This window comes from Rana temporaria, chromosome 2 (genome assembly GCF_905171775.1).
Source record: "Rana temporaria chromosome 2, aRanTem1.1, whole genome shotgun sequence".
Classification (NCBI taxonomy): domain Eukaryota; kingdom Metazoa; phylum Chordata; class Amphibia; order Anura; family Ranidae; genus Rana; species Rana temporaria.
In genome coordinates, this window is record NC_053490.1 from 424,848,758 (window position 1) to 424,866,845 (window position 18,088).

Genomic DNA, 18,088 nt, shown 5'->3' on the forward strand with positions numbered 1-18,088 from the left:
TGGAAGGGAGCATTTGTCTTTTAGACACACTGCAGCATTTTTATTGGACAGCTGGTACTTTACCATTGGTCCAAGGCTCCAAGCTGTCCATTGAGCTCTGTGCCTCTGACAAAAAGTGAGGAGAGGCACTGTGAGCTCATCCTCTCATTCTGCTGCAAACAGAGTGTGTCAGATTGTATTTAAACTGGCTGCTCTGTATGTAGCTTCTGAAAGGCTGCACATGAAGCCCCCTATCTCTGAAACTATAGATCCCAAGAGCCCCACATTTTGACCAATGGTGGGGTACAACTTTGGATACCTTGTTTGGAGTCTATGTGACCCCTGGTTGCCGAGATATGACCCCCGAAGTTCAATCATGTTGTTTTTTTTGTTTTTTGGGGGGGGGCAGTTATGTTTATGGCTCTGCCTTCCCTGACTGCACGTCCCTGATATACACACAACATTTACCAAATGCTATTGCTACCTATAGTTACACCCTTGCTCCACCCTTTATCTTGGTGGTGTTGTAGCTTATGCAGATAACTGCATTGCCACTTCAAACATACAGTAATATTTTCATATATTGTTCCTCCTCATTGAAGGGAGAGAACCATTTTTAAAAGACCTGTTGTCATTTGTCACAGATAAATGCATCCTCACGTATCAAAGTGCCAGTTCTTTCATATCTGGACCTTTTAGTATGGAGAGGTGCTGCAGCCACAGACAGATGAAATGTCTTAGCGCTTCATTCATAGGCAACTACACAGTGGGCATACCTTTCCACCACATATGAACTGTGTTATGACATTTGTGATTAGTCCTCGTAGTTACTATGCAAAGAATATGTATAAAATTGTATGTGCCATCTGTTTAATAGGGATGAAGAGGGAAACTTACCCTGTGAGGATGTGAGTCGACATGTTGTTGGAAAGCCAGTATCAAAAGGATCTGAGTCTCCAAACTCTTTTCTGGATCAGGAGTATAGGAAGCGATATAATGTTGTGGAGGAAGATGCTGTGTTATATTGCTACGAGTATGATAAGGGAAGAGCTAGCATGCAAGGTCGAAGAGAAAGCACACCTACGTATGGTAAATGCAATTCTATATAATTTTATAACATGATGGTCTAATTTTTTGAAGATCACCAGTGAAATTTCATACATTCTAACGTGTCTTTGAAAATTTCTGTCCAAGAGCCGTGATGGAAAGTGAGTAGAAAGATCTCTAAGGCTGGATTCACACCTGTGTGAATTGGATGCGGATTTCTCCGCATTCATTTTGCATAGCGGGAGAATGTGACCAGCTCTCTATGGAGCCGGTTCACATCTCTCCGGGGCGGCTGCGGAGCACACTGCACAGAAACGCTGTGAGTCTTCAGCTCAATTTCGGGGCTGAATTCAGGCAAAGATTCAACCCCGATTCGTCCCTGAACCGGAGAATGGGCATTCCTGTGCGATCTTCAGCTGGTTCCAGTGTGAACCGAGCCTAAGGAGATGGGAAATTCCACCTTTTACAGTTCTCACTAGAACAAATATCCATATTATATTTTTTTATATGTCTTCCATATTGAAAATGTATGAAACTATTTTTTTTAAATAATAAAAAGAAAAGAAGCAATTGAAATCTTTTTGTCTCCTTTTATCACTGCTATAAATCAAGGCTTTAAAAATAATCTGACCACTCGCCATTTAAAAAACACTCTTTTTCCCGGCATTCAGACAACCTCCTCTTTTGGTTTGGATTGTCTGACCAGAGCTTCTCTATACAAAACTGTGAGTGCCAAACATTCTTAAATGTTCTGCAAATGCAATAAATTCCTAATTAACCCTCTGCACTCTAATATACACACTTACATATCACTAGCAAATGTTTGCATAAACACAGGGATTCTTGGTGAACATTTTCGAGCTGGTCAAATTGCAATATATGTTTGAGCTGGGCAAATGCATCAAAGTGATCCCTCTCTGACCAGTCCCTACTCTACTGTGCAAAATTCCAAGTATTTACTTGCTTACAGCATACTTTAATGCAGTGGTCATCAACCCTGTCCTCAGGGCCCACTAACAGGCCAGATTTTATGTATTACCTTGGGGAAATGCAAATTATATCACCTATGATGCATTTCAGTTATCTTGCAAACCTGGCCTGTTAGTGGGCCCTGAGGACAGGGTTGATGACCACTGCTTTAATGGACATATAGTAGCTATATGGGGCAGACAGACACAACTGGAGGAGTGCTACAGACTCTGGTGCGGTCACTGACCTGCACCAGAAATGAAGGTATGTCAGTGCATAAATCCAAATAGCTTATTTCTACATTACAGGTGCTAAAAGGATGTGACCACATGTTTCACAGAACAGTCTTAATTAACCATCTGCACACTGCTATAAACCCTTACATGTTTCTAGCAAATCTTTGCATATAAATAGGGATCCTCCCTCTGCATATATTGCAATATATGTTCATATTTTTGATGGAAACGGGTGTAAAGCAGTGTTTAAAAGGGTAAATTTGTCATTCTGGATGCTAATATGTGGTGTATGTATGTATGTATGTGTGTGTGTGTGTGTGTGTGTGTGTGTGTGTGTGTGTATATATATATATATATATATATATATATATATATATATATATATATATATGTGTATGTGTGTGTATATATATATATTCAAAAATATAATTAGTGTGTATATGTGTGTGTATTTATTTATATATATATATATATATATATATATATATATATATATATATATATATATATATATATATATATATAGTATATGTGTGTGTGTGTGCTACTTGAATATAGGCACAAACCTACTTCCATTTCTCCAGCAGTGTGCAGGTAATTAAGCAGAGCTCTCCTCCCGGCTAAGCAAATCAAGAATTCCTGTTTTTATGCAAAAATATGTATGTACGAGTGTGAATTCAGAATCGTCATTGTTAACATGTGGTCACACCCTTTTAGCACTCTGTGTTCAATACATGTAAGCCAAAACTAAAGTTTAGCGCAAAAATCATTTTTTATTTTTCTATATCTTTAGTGACATTACTTGCCAGTAATGAAGTATGTCCCATGGTGTTCAGGCAACTGGATCCTGTAGAAATCCTCTGTGCAGGATTGCTGGTCCCCTTCCTGTCTCTGAAATTTAGCACTGTAGAGGTTAATAGCTTCAAGTCTTCCGACAGAACAGCAATGGTCTAACGGTGAACCGACCCCTCCTCCTCCTTTATTTTTTTCAATTGCATGTAAAAACTTCTGAATGGGAGATATTCAGATGAAGGACGTGATCCTCTCTCCCATTCAGACACTGTGTTACTTGCAGTGTAAACATGTAAACAACTTTTCTCAAGTGAGAAGGAGGGCGGATGGGATGGTCATTGTTGGAAGCGTCTTCACCACAGTTCCGTTTGAAGGCCCAAAACTATCAACTATTGCAGTTCTGGAATTTCAGTGACCGGAAGAGGACCGGCATCCCTGGACAGAAGATATCTACGGGATCCAGCTACCTGCCCACCATGGGACATACTTCATTATTGGTAAGCAATGTGACTAAAGCTAAAAATCATATTTTTTTTAGCTAAACTTCAGCTGACACACCTATATTCCTATTACAGGCACAGTAGTTGCTCTTCAGGCTGTTATAGTAAAACAATCAAGAGTTGCAAAGTTGAAACCAGAATCGGTCATGCTTTCCCACACTATATAATTTTTGGTCTTAATTATCATGTACCACAAAAAGACATCTTTAAAAATGTATCCTATGTAATATAGAAAAACATGGAAATGTGTTCTTCCCTCCTACCCCATAACATTCAACATAATGTCTCCTTACAGCCCTCTTACAGCACTGGTGCTTTCACAGATGGTGTTTATACAGCCTTTCATTATTTTAAGGGTCTGTTTTGAGTTCCACAGGCTTGTTCTCATTTCTCTTTTCCAGGAAGGTTAATTAACACTTCACATCTAGAACAGAGCATCATCTACATGTCCCGGAAAAGAGCTCATTAGACATAAAATTGTTAAAACAGTTGCTCCAATCACAGTAAATATACTGGGGGATTCTGGCTTATATATTATGCACCTTCAATCAGTAGGTGTCAATAATGCCACTTTGCAATGTACATGTCAAAGGTGCATTTCAGTCTCCTCAAAAGGAAAAAAAAAAAAATTTGTGCCCACATAACATGGTGCATAACATCACTGTAAAAATAAAATGATTGTGTGCCTAATCTGCTGAATAATGTCTGGAAAAATCCATTATTTCCAGGTCATTAATATCATAGCAAGAATTCTAACAACTTTATTGCAAATTGCTACTTACTTCTGTCCTATGGATATTGAGATGACTTCATCAACTTTTTTTTTCTGTTCCGTGTTTTAAAATAAGCAACACTTCTAGTCAATGGTATTGGTGTGAAAAGAAGTATGTTTTATCAGCATCCCTTTACCTTCTCCATTTAGGAAAATTAAGACCTATATCCATGCCTGTAGAATATAACTGGGTTGGTGATTATGAAGATCCCACCAAGATAAAAAGAGACAGTAGAAGAGGTGAGTCTTTTACAGCCTTAAGGCAAGCCTGTGGGCTCATATTACCTGGTAAAGTAGCTCTAGGTCCTTGGATTCCTTAAAATTAAAGGCCCCGTAATATGCAAATGACATCTACAGTTGTCATATTGCATCCTTCAAAGACCAATAGGAGCTAGGAGGAGGTAAGCCTTCGATTAACCATGCCAATGCTGGTTACCATTTGCATATTAAAGCACTCTGGGGTTTGGAAATCCAAAGATGTTCTCTAAGAACTTTGCAAACATCTGCAAGCATTTGTAGGGATTAGGGAACTGGGGCCACTCTGCCAGGTGAAATCATAGGTTAATTTTAATCATTTATTCATCATTTTTGCATATAAAAGGAAAAGTTGTATTATTGTTTTGCTTGTCTGTCTGTTAATCTGAACGTTGACCAATAAATGGAAATGTAGGGTTGGTGTGGTTTAGTACAGCATAACACTTTTACTTGTAATGCATGAAATGAATATCCTAGGTCAGGGGTCTCCAAACTATGGCCCTCCAGTTCAGGAACTACAATTTCCATCATGCCTAGTCATTGTCTGTGAATGTCAGAGTATAGCAATGCCTCATGGGACGTGTAGTTCCGCAACAGCTGGAGGGCCGTAGTTTGGAGATCCCTGTCCTAGGTCATTGAGTGCAGCCATAAGCAACATGGTGTCAAGTAAACCAGACAACACAAAATATTGTAATATAACCACTAATTTTAACAATGAGGCGTAGGGATCACAGACAGTATCCTTATAAAAAGTGAGATTAAATCTGTACATAGACAGTATAGACAAGCTCAAACAATGTGCACGCTTTGTTTCTACTACATCCATAGTTTTATTTAAAACATTAATAAAATGTATATTGCCAGGTCATGCATATTGGAATTTATTTTTAAAATTGCAAGTTTAACATGCACATACTTTTTTCTGCAATAGCGAAAAAACAAAATTCAAATGTCTTTTCCTGGAACAATACCAAATTAGTGAATTGTTTTTGTTGTCATGCCTTCCAAGAATTGCCACCCCTGCTCCTACCATTGGGTCACATCCTTTCTTACAGAACTATACATAGAGCCTGATTAACAGGCACTGTATCCATAACCCATTTTTAATGTGAATATATGTGAGCTGAAAAAGCACAAGCAACAGTTAAAGTCAGTCAGTATTGCTTTTCAGTACAATTAGTTGATCCAGACATCTAGGCAGCTGAATTTTTATATGCAAATCTTGACATTTTGTGTAAAGATGTATCCTATCTGCTGCACTTCATGAACATCCCTATTGGTCAATAATGCTTAATTGAAATGTCGCATCTTTTTGTCTCTTTATAATCCTGTGCTATCACACATTGTTGTATTATTTTTGCTTAAAAACACTTTAAATGTTCTTTTCTTAGTCATACAGTGTGGCACACTTTTTTCATTACCAATAGGTTATATGCAGCTAACTTCAGTCTTAGCTTTTTGCTAATGTCCTTGGGTGATGAGGAATCTACAATGGGGTCCCTTTAAAATGCATAAAATGCCTTTAACTTCTGGTAGAGCCTGTTCTGTATAGGGACTGGCCTCACCTAGAAAATATTTTTAGTCCTCCCAAACATTTTGCTAAGTAGTATCCTATTAAGGAAAACTTCCTACAAAAGTGGTCAGTTCATGTGGTAGATCTGTTATCTCTTGTCATAACAAGACCCCCAGTCATACCTTAGCCCGTAGGGCGCAGGGAAAGCTCTTACTTCATGCCCTCATAAGGGTCATGGGCCTAATGGTTGCCTCCTTTAAGTGAACCAGAGCAACCAAACTGTACTCCCAGTTTCATTTCAGACCATTGCAAATCAACATTTTGTCAGCATGGGGCAAACATACTTAATCCCTCCTGCTGCAAAATACATCTGAACCCCAAGGCAAGACTCTCCCTAATGTGGTGGAATTTCAAACTAGTTCTTTAATCAAGGAAGCTCTTTCCTCCAAAGATGTGGAAGGTTCTCATTACAAGTGCCAGTCAGCCAGGCTGGGGAGCAGTTCTAGATGCCCTCTTGGTGTAGGGAACCTAGTCATCACAAGAAGCCTGCCTTCCATCATTCTGGAGCTCAGAGTGATTCAATTGTCACTTCAACACTGGACTCTCTAGTGAAAACACCTGACACTAATGCAGTCTGACAATGTCACGGCTGAAGCCCATGTCAGTCGGCCTTCAGAAGTCATGTCACTCAAAGGGAAGTGGATTTGATTCCCTCTTGGGCAGACCTTTACATTTTAGCCCTGTTCAACGCCTACATCCCAGGTATGGCAAATTGGCAGGTTGATTTTCTCAGCTGTCAACATTTGGATTGGGGGAATCCACTCTCCATCTAGAGGTTTTTCAATCTTTGTCAAAAGTGAAGGACGCTGGATGTGGATCTTATAGCACCCATATTCAACAACTAACTGGACAGGTTTGTGGCCAGGACTTTGGACCCCTGGTCCCTCACAGTGCATGCTTTAATGGTCCCATTGGATCAGTTCAATGTGATCTATATCTTTCTGTCAGTCCTGATTCTCCATCATCTGTTTCACAGGAATGAAATGGGGGGCATTACTGTGATTCTTATCACACTGGAGAAGGTGGCATTCAGGTGGAACTTTTCATCTTAGAAAGTACCCCTTGGGACATATTCTCTCCTTTTTTTCATCCAGGTCTGGGTTCAGCATCTGGCTTTGAGTATCGTCAAAGGACAAAAATGTGGCGTTGACCTTTCTGTTTCAGATCCTCTTAACTTTTCACTTCGTAGTTAAGGCCTTTGTTCAGGGTGTTGCACATACCTATACCCTGTTCACTCTCCTGTGTCTTAATCACTTAATCCTTAGATTCAAAAGGCAGCTTCTGAAGTGATTATTAGAGATATTCATTTGTCTAATCTTACTGCAAGGTAGCCTTTCATGTTGCTACCACATCGGTGTTAAGGGTCTCTGATTTAGTAGTCTTATCTTGTAAGTAGCCCTCCTCAGTTTTAGGACAAAGCTGTTTTAAAGCATGAAGCCACCTTCCTCCTCAAGGTGTTTTCCGCTTTCCACCTCAACCAGAACAGAAGGTGTCTTTTCACCCTGGTGTCCTGCTCAGAAACTTTTTTTTCCATTGCCTTGACATGGTATGCACTGTGGGAGTTTACCTCTCAGCTACTTGCTAATTTAGGCAATGAGATTCTTTCTTTGCACTTCCTAAGGATTCTCCCTGGTGGTCTCTCTGCTCCTTGCTCCACCATTGCTCAGACAAATTATCATTCAAGCTTATGGGCTCCACCATTCGTTGGTAAAGCACACTCTGCCAGATCTGTTAGTGCTTCATGGGCTTTTAAGCATCAAGCATCTGTTTTTCAGAATTGCAAGGCTGCAACTGAAGCGTGTGTATACAAGTTTAAGTCCTGCCAGGTGGATGTTCAGGCCTTATTTGATGCCAGTTTGATGCGCATTTGTGAATGAGGACATTGGTAATTAGATGCGAGAGACCCAGCGGGTGTTTCCAGGGGAAAGCTGCATGTGGAGGCCCCATTGAAAACAATAAGAGAATGACAAGCTATTCACGGCCACTCAGATGTAATTGCTTAAGCAGCGATTTACTTGTGAATGATCAGCTTTAGACACAGACTGTCTACGTCCTGGGATGTTTATTTGCAAGTAATCGCTGCATGATTAGCTGTAAATAGCTGCCGAAGCTGTCAGCCTCCCATCGCTTTCAGTGGGGATAATCTTTGGCAAACTCCACTGTGTCTCCCACATCAAATGGTTAATGGACCCCATGTGCAAGTGTGAATGAGGCCTTAAACTGTCCAGTCTTCTTTATACACCATGGACAAATGCTACAAAAAGGAAGTGGAGGTAGAATGAAAGTGTAAGCTTTTGGTATTATCTAAAACATAGTTATTTCTGTGGCTTCAGCTGGGCTTTAAGGCCAACTAAGATTTTAGCTGATTATTTGTGGATCTAATGACTAATTTGGCATGTGCTTTTACTTCTGTCTGGTGATGTGGATGTGCATACGTTCTATAGATTCCTTATAAATAGAGTTTTAGCTTAAGCTTAGCTTTTTTTCCATTACAATTATTAGTACCCCCCACACACATACACACACCCTCAGAACACCAGGACAAGAACAATCTCTGCCACATGTAAAATACGGTTTGCACCAGAAAATATATAAATTTATCAATTTTGCTGGATAAAACCAAAAAACGGAAAAGGAATATTTGACTCCAATTTTTTTCAAACTGGCAATTACTTTTTGTATTTGTATTAAAAGTTAACCTGTGACCATGCTTTAGAATTCAACTTTTTTTTAAAAATATCAACCCAATGTTAAATTGACCTTATATATTTATGTGAAAACCTCAGGTGTTATAGTTTTCAGCAGTTGGACCTGATTTGTAGTACTGCATAGGCTTGGCAGTCTTGGTGTCTTCAGAGCTGTATCTCTCCATAAAACCTGCAGCTTCCTCCAAAGTCTCATTTGATCTCTGAGACAAGCACAACTTTTTGCAGACAGCATACACAAAGAATGAATAGTACACACACAGGATCTGTGCTTTAATCTGACATGATTGACCCCAGTGGAGACCAGTTTGTGGCTATCATACATGTGATATTTTAAAAGAGGTGTATGGTCTGGGCCTATTTTTTTTTTCTTTTTGTGGTCCTAGTACTATGCTTAGGGCTCATTGCAGAGTTAAAAAATAAAAAAAAAATGTTGGTGTCAATAGCATGGGGTTTCTTTGGCTGCAGTCCAGCAACCTACAGCCAAAGAAACCACGTGACACCATAATTTTTTTTTTTTTAACTCTGCAATGAGCCCTAAGCATAGTGCTAGGACCCTCTTTTAAAATACCACATATTTGTAACCCAGGACAGCCAGTCTTGGCATATGTTTTTTGTATGGGAAATGCTTCAGATTTACTTGGTGCTGCAAATGGTCTTCAGGGCTACACTATTTTACTTTTAACTACATATTTCTGTCTACTAAGGAAAGTAAAAGAAGATGATCGGTAAAAATCTCAAATGCTTTTTTTTCACATTGCGCCTTAAAGGTTAACATAGCTACTGCAGTATATCTGTAGTTGCATAAAAAATGTAATTTTTCTACATCATGTTAATATTAGAGGAAAATATTACCCTAGTCTTTTTTTTCATTGGTTTTACCAGAATAATTTGACCATTACTTTTTATTCTGCTCAGAAAGTTCTCTTCTCCGGTATATGAGTAATGATAAAATCATTCAGGAAGAATTAATGATGCAGAGAAACGCCAAAAAAGATACCGGGAAGAAATCGAAGAAGAAAGGTGAGAAAAACACAAGTCCAAGTCATTATGCCCTACTTCCTGGAGCACAGATGGATTCCCTACGGCAGGAGGGTCTCGGTCCCTCTATAGCAGACGCAGCAACATATCACGTAAGTAGTAGTTTTTTTTTGCATCTTAATTTGACAAATAAATGTGAGTTGTTGGTCCTTGTGGGCATCTTTTTCAGTGATTGAGATAGAGTGTGGACTTCTTAGGCCCTGTACACACGATCAGTCCAAACTGATGAAAACGGACTGAAGCTCAGTTTTTATCAGTCCAAACCTACCGGCCCGGATTCAGAGAGCAATTGCGTCTGCGTAACCATAGTTACGCAGCGCAATTGCTTACTTGCGCCGGCGTAACGACTTCTCCTGATTCAGAGAGCTCGTTACGCCGACTACAGCCTAAGATATGCGTGGCATAAGGCTCTTATGCCCTCATATCTTAGGCTGCATTCTTACGTTGGCCGCTAGGTGGCGTTCCTGTTGTGGTCAGCGTATAGTATGCAAATTGCATACGAACGCCGATTCACTACGGTACGCGCGCCCTGCGTATGCAGTTTACGTCGTTTGCGTACTGCGTGTTTAGCGTAAGGCTGCTCCTGCTAATAGCAGGGGCAGCCAATGCGAAGGATACCCGCCGTTCCCACGTCGCGAAATTTAAATTTTACGTCGTTTGCGTAAGTGAATCGTGAATGGCGCTGGACGCCATTCACATTCACTTTGAAGCAAATGACGTCCTTGCGACGTCATTTACCGCAATGCACGTCGGGAAAGTTTCCCGACGGAGCATGCGCTCTACGCTCGGCGCGGGAACGCGCCTAATTTAAATGATTCCCACCCCCTACGGGATCATTTAAATTGTGCGCGCTTACGCCGGGCATTTTGCCGGAGCGCCCACGCAATTTACGGAGCTACTGCTCTGTGAATCGAGGGTAGTGCAGATAATTTGCGGGGGCGCAGGGCAAAAACGGTGCCCTGCGCCTACGTAAAAACTGCGCACATCTTACTGAATCTACCCCACCGTGTGTATGGCCCATCAGACTTTTGTCCTTCAGACCAAAGTTTTAAAACTTGCTTTAAAATCGGACTGATGGACTGATGGACTGATGACCGATCGGTCCAAACCGATGGTTAGTACGCAAAAGCATTGGTTCAAAACCCGCGCATGCTCAGAATCAAGTCGACGCATGCTTGGAAGCATTGAACTTCGTTCTTTTTAGCACGTCGTTGTGTTTTACGTCACCGCGTTGGACTCGATCGGATTTTGAACTGATGGTGTGTAGGCACATCAGACCATTAGAGCATCAGTCCATCAGACTTCAGCCTTCAGTCCGTTTTCATCAGTTTGGACTGATCATGTGTACAAGGCCTTAGGGTCCTCAAAATATACAGGTTTAATGGCGTTTGCAGATAAGGAAACCTGTTGCAGGAGACATATGGGGAAACCATCGCTGACCTCTCCTGGAAATGTGAGTTCTTACTGACACTCTGGCTTCAATAATTTCTTACATAGCAAGTACATTTAGATTGACAACACTCTCAATATGCATACTTTTTTGGATCAGTGGCTTAAAAAGCAATAATGCCAGATGGTTAGCATGACAACCAGGCAACTTAACCTTTTTCAAAAGGAGTAGAATGCAATCTCAATAAAGTTTCCTTTAGGACTGTCCATTCACAAGCAGATTTGTTGTAAAGAATGAGGGAAGGAAGGAGATTTGACCACCGTTGTAAAGATTCAAAGACTGTCAGTCCCAGTCTGACATAAACAATTTGACCAGCATTATGAATAAGTATAGACATAGATTGTCTATTTTTCATGGAGAACGGTGAACAATTGTTTTCAATTGGTTGTATTGCCCAATAAAACTGGTTAAAGAACATCCAGCATTTTAGTTCTTATGTGTAGAATTAAAGTATTTAGTAGCCTTAAAGTCCAGCTCTGAGGAAAAATCTAATATTAGTAATACATTGTGCATACATTTAAAAAACAATTTCCCCTCAGTCTAGCTTACAAATACATCTTACTAACCCATCCCATGGTGTAAGCATTCAGTCAGTTTCCTCTATATGCAAAGGTAATTTCCTGTCCTTGGGACCGAGCACTATTCCCTGCTTGTTATCTCTTTGGGGACCAGTCCCTTTACCCACATGGTTCTTCTGCCTCTTTAGCTGACATTGGCACGCCAGCATGACCAGAGTGTGGGCAATGTTTCAGCTTTTCCTCCCCCCCAATGGTTAGCTTTCCAGAAGATACAATCTAAATCATTTTTAATTTAGAAATCAATTTTGATTTTTACAAAAATAACATGTGCTTTTTAGTAAATATATTTTAAGGTACAAGTTCTATAGAAACATGCAGATATAAACTAAGCACTGGTGGTTTCCAAACTTGTAGCGGTCAATGCCATGACTCCAAGTAAAACTAGAACAAGATTCTGTAGCCTTTCAGAATGGCAATCTGTTGATACAAGGGTAGACCATGGTTATGTTGTGAGGGTTCGGCAAAACACTGACCAGGATGTGCAGTTGAATCCATTTAGAAAGTTAAATACGCTTCAAGAGGGAAATAAGAGGAAAATAGTCTCTGCAGTAGGAAGGTGTGTGGTGGTATCAGAGGGGATATGAAGAGGGGGTATGGTAGGGGAAGGGAGGGAGAACAAAGAAAACACCTGAGGCAAGACCTCAAGGTTCTGATCCTACAAACAGAACACCCTTCTGAGCCCCCCCCCCCCATATTTCCAAATAAATAGAATCTGTAGCCAATTCATTTGTTGCAATTAACAATTTTTTTTTATTTTTTAGCAGATGCCCATAGCAGTTATTGATTTAATAAACTGGGTCAGAATAATTTGATGTTGAGGTGTTGTCTTTTCACTGCCATCTACATCTCCCAGTAATTATGGTAAAATATGTCCTCACAGCTTTTTTTCAACAAATACCATTAATGACCTATTCTTCATTTACTAGAGTATTTTACAAGGAAGCCTTAACATAATCCAAATAGTAGTTAACCAAAGATCAGATGACTCTTTGCACAAGACACCATGTGCGTACAATAAATTACTTGGTATATTCAGTGGGCTACAATTTGACCCCAGTAAAACGATTTCTCTGTGGAACATGACACAAAATACTGCTTTAAAAGAGGTTTTTCAGTAACTCAAAGAACCTGACTTGAATGAAAAGTAGAGTAACCTGTAGCCATCAGATTGAAGAATGGAAAACTGAAATCTAAAAGTATATTTCGAGAGAATATGTGCTGTGGGTTATACATGTATTTATCTATTTTATATATCTGCACTGCGGGACTGAAGTACGCAGGTAGTATTTTGTTGCCTTTTACCTTCCATATGTTTAAAGGAGTTGTAAAGGAAAAAAAAAATTGGGCTGAAATGACTGTTTACAGGGTATAGAAACATAATAGTTAACTGATTCCTTTAAAAATGATTAAAAATAGATACAAATCAATCATATAGAGTGCCTGCCGTTTCAGTTTCGTTTTTGCATGTTGTTTGCTGCTTATGTGATGTACAGAGTCACAGAGCCAATACAGGGCAGTGATGGTTTGGAAAACGAAACTGATTGGTGTTGAGGGGTTTTAGACACACAGTAATCACACCTCCTTGATTAGTGACCACAGATAGAAAGCTCCCATGACTTTTTCATCAGGAAACAGACAACCAGGAAGTGTTCAGAACACAGAAGCATTAGAGCAAAAACGAACAATGAGGACATGAAACCAAGACTGCAGTAAGGTAAAGAAATATATTTAGCTAAAAAAAAAATCCTTTAGTGACCCTTTAAAGCCTTTAGTGCAATTTGGTTTACAGCACTGTTGCAAAAGCACTTACTTTATAGCACCAGATATTAAGCTATAAAGCTATATTTAAAAACCGCTAATTATAAATTGTATCTTTATATATGTGAAGATTTTCACTGAGACTAGAAAAGGACTTTTAGGTAAAGACTAAATACTTAAGGTTGTCGAAACTCTGGATCAATAACGACAGACTGGCCAGGCAAAATGATTTATGAAACATAAGGCAAGAATAAAAAAAATAAAACCCGAAGTTGAAAAGCTACATAAATAGAATACAATCTATGCGGTGTTTCCTAGAAATACAGGAACATAAGCCATTATCATGGATTTTTAGTACACCTGGGGCTGAAATAAAAACTGCCTATTTAACAGAAAAAGAGCTGAGTTGTGTTTTTATCTTACAGAAACAAAGGGACTTCATTACAGAAGCCAAGCAAATAGAAGTGATTTTGAATAAATGTTCTCATTTAAATCTGACTCTTTAAAGTGGACCTGTACTAAAATGTTTAAAGTAAAGATTATAGCCTTGTCAAAAAGTGTCTCTAAATTCTAAAACAATGTAATGGTTGCATTAGCTTTCTGCTTTAGGTTTTATTTGCTTTATTCTCACGTGGTGATCTGGTCAGTAACACACTTCTCACCCTAGGGTAGCACCTCTATCCACTTAGGAGCAGGGAAGACACCTTTGGACAGCAGCAGTGTCCTAAGATGGTAGTGTTAGGCCCCGTACACACGGTCGGACAAAACCGATGAGAATGGACCGAGGTTCAGTTTCATCGATCCAAACCGACCGTGTGTATAGCCCATTGGTCTGTTTTCCTTCGGTCCAAAATTTTAAAACATGCTTCCAAACCGAACCGATGGACCGCTGCCCGATCGGTCCAAACCGATGGTTAGTACAGAGAGCATCGGTTCAAAACCCGCGCATGCTCAGAATCAAGTCGACATGCTTGGAAGCATTGAACTTCGTTTTATTCAGCACGTCGTGTGTTTGACGTCACCACGTTCTGACCCGATCGGTTTTTGGAACGATGGTGTGTACGCACATCAGACCATCAGGCCACTTCAGCGGTGAACCGATGAAAACAGTCCGTCGGACCATTCTCATCGGTTTGGTCCGACCGTGTGTACAAGGCCTTAGACGGACTAGTAGATTTAGATAAACTTTACATAATTGAAAATCAAATTAACCACTCGCCGACTGGCTCACGCCGGTATACGTTGGCGAAATGGCACGGGCCTGCAAAACATATGGGTATGTTGTCTCCTTTAAGAGCTGCCAGAGGCCCCTGCAATCAGGGGGCACAAAAGACAGATTGGGGATTTGTGTATGTAAACACAAAAATCCCTGTTCTGTAAGGGTGGAGGAGACAGATTGTTCCTAGTAAGTAGGAACAGTGATATGTCTCCTCCCCCAGACAGTCAAACACATTTAACCCCTTGATCGGCCCCTAGTTTTAACCCCTTCCATACCAGTGACATTTACACAGTAATCCGTGCATTTTTATAGCACTGATGGCTGTATAAGTGTCAGTGGTCCCAAAAATGTGTCAAAAGTGTCCGATCTGTCCGCCGCAATATCGCAGTAGTGCTGAAAATTGCAGATCACTGCCATTTAATAGTAAAAAATATCTTATTGCGATATTTTTGGTAAAAAAAAATGTAGAAGAATGTATATTGGCTTAAACTGATGAAGACATTTGTTTTTTTAAAAACATTTTTGGAGATATTTATTATAGCAAAAAGTAAAAATGTATATATTTTTTTCAAAATTGTCGCTCTTTCTTTGTTTATAGTGCAAAAAAATAAAAACCGCCAAGGTGATCAAATACCACCAAAAGAAAGCTTTATTTGTGGTTAAAAAAAGGATGCAAATTTTGTTTGTGTACAGCATTGCATGACTGCGCAATTGTCAGTTAAATAAATACAGTGCCAAATTGTAAAAAGTGCTCTGATCAGGAAGGGGGGGGGTAAATTTTCCGGGGCTGAAGTGGTTAAAGCTCAACTGCAGCTAACACCTAACACGGTTACTGACAGACCGCATCATATGTAGTTTTCGTTTGCTTTACCTTAAAGTGAATTTAAAAACTCAAGGTTTTTTACCTTAATGCATTCTATGCATTGAGGTAAGAAGACCTCCTGTGCTGCAGCAACCCCTCATACTTATTCTTGCCTGAGCAGAGGCTCTCATCACTGTCTCCCTCCTCATTGGGCAGATTGATAGCAGCAGCAGCCATTGGCTCCCCCTGTTGTTAATCACATGCTGTGATGTGGGAGCGGGGAGTGGGGTCGAGTCACCCGGTCTATGTCAATAGATGTAGACTGGGCGGCTTGGAGCAAGCACACATGGGTTCCCCAAAGGAAAGTGGCTTTCCCTGGGGGCATTTGCCAAAGAGCAGGGGCCTGGAGCGCCAGCGGGGGGCCCCAGTAAAGGGGGATTGGGGCTGCTCTGTGCAAAACCATTGCACAGAGCAGGTAAATATGACCTGTTTGTTTCTTCTTCTTTTTTTTAATAAAAATAACAAAGGTTCACTTTATGAACAAAAGAAACTCGTGGTTGTGGGTGTAATTGCCATCATCCCTTAAACATTTACAAAGCTGGGTCCTCATTCTGGGGTTTTTAAGGCAATTCAAAATTTATTTTCAATAAAACATATTTATTAAATTAAATCTTAAGAGGTGGCATATAGTACGATGTGGGAAGAAGGAATAGCCGTTCCTCCTTCCCACATCAATGGTAAAGGTTAGGATTTCTTTGCAGCAATCCATTCATCCAGAAGGAATAAATGGATGGTTGAGAAGTATGGTATGGGGTGGGGGGGCAGCCTTTGACTATCCTGCACAAACTGCATATTGTTTTTAATTAAGCTTTGGCGTCCGATTTTTGAATAATTATCATTGGTCTCTCTACTGCAATTGTCGCAATTGACATAAGAGTTCCCTCTTCTTTTGGACTGTGGGTATGATCCAGCCAGAAAAAAGTATGATGGGTGGTAAAATCCCTGAAGAATAAATTTTATATATCCATATTTTGAAACGCGTTGGTTACCCGCCTACTAGAATTACTTATCAGTCTAAAGTCAAGGTGGTTCCTTACAAGCAAGTAGTTGGGGATACCACTTTTGCATATTCTCAATTTGTCACTTGCTTCAAACAACTTTGTGTCATGTATGTCATATGTTATATGATGTATTTTGAGATCATTGTTTAATCATTTTTTGTACTATATGCCACCTCTTAAGATATTTAATAAATATGTCTTTATTGGAAAAAAAGTTTGAATTGCCTTAAAAATCACAGAATGAGGACACAGGTTTCTCAATATCACTTTAAGTACCTCTTTAAATGAAAGGCTGAAATACTAACATTCCTTAAAAAAAAGATGTTGATCCATGCTACCTCACAGCACTTGGTTGCTGAACCCTTATCTTTCAGAAGAGATCGGTGTAAAACTTGGAGGCATGTGTCCTACACATAAGGGGCTTGGAGCTATTGCAGATCCATTTTAACCACTTAAGGACCGCCTCCTGCACATATACGTCGGCAGAATGGCACGGCTGGGCACATTAACGTATATATACGTCCTGTACTTGTACCCAGCCGTGGGTCGCGGGCGCGTGCCCGCGGCGCGCTCCCGCGACCCAGTCCGAAGCTCCGGGACTGCGGGTCCCGCGGACCCGATCGCCGCTCGAGTGCGGCGATCGGTCCCCGGAGCTGAAGAACGGGGAGAGCCGTGTGTAAACACGGTTTCCCCGTGCTTCACTGTGGCGGCGTATCGATCGTGTCATCCCCTTTATAGGGGAGACACGATCGATGACGTCACACCTACAGCCACACCCCCCTACAGTAGTAAACACACACAAAGTGAACCCTAACTCCTACAGCGCCCCCTAGTGGTTAACTCCCAAACTGCAACTGTCATTTTCACAATAAAGAATGCATTTTAAATGCATTTTTTGCTGTGAAAATGACAATGGTCCCAAAAATGTGTCAAAATTGTCTGAAGTGTCCGCCATAATGTCGCAGTCACGAAAAAAATCGCTGATCGCCGCCATTAGTAGTAAAAAAAATAAAAAAAATAAAAATGCAATAAAACTATCCCCTATTTTGTAAACGCTATAAATTTTGCGCAAACCAACCGATAAACGATTATTGCGATTTTTTTTTTTTACCAAAAATAGGTAGAATACGTATCGGCCTAAACTGAGGAAAAAAAATGATATATGTTTTTGGGGGATATTTATTATAGCAAAAAGTAAAAAATATTGAATTTTTTTCAAAATTGTCGCTCTATTTTTGTTTATAGAGCAAAAACTAAAAACCGCAGATGTGATCAAATACTGCCAAAAGAAAGCTCTATTTGTGGGGAAAAAAGGACACCAATTTTATTTGGGAGCCACGTCGCACGACCG

General features: G+C 40.1%; 1 protein-coding gene across 5 annotated transcripts in view; it reads left to right on the forward strand.

Moving 5' to 3' along the window:
• Positions 1-18,088, forward strand: part of CNKSR2 (connector enhancer of kinase suppressor of Ras 2) — a 382,062-nt gene that overhangs the window by 205,885 nt on the left and 158,089 nt on the right. For all 5 annotated transcript variants that reach the window (XM_040338243.1, XM_040338244.1, XM_040338245.1 and 2 more), the window contains 3 exons: positions 857-1,068; positions 4,446-4,535; positions 9,747-9,961. In XM_040338243.1, the coding sequence (XP_040194177.1) occupies positions 857-1,068; positions 4,446-4,535; positions 9,747-9,961 (517 nt within the window). The remainder of the gene's footprint in view (positions 1-856; positions 1,069-4,445; positions 4,536-9,746; positions 9,962-18,088) is intronic.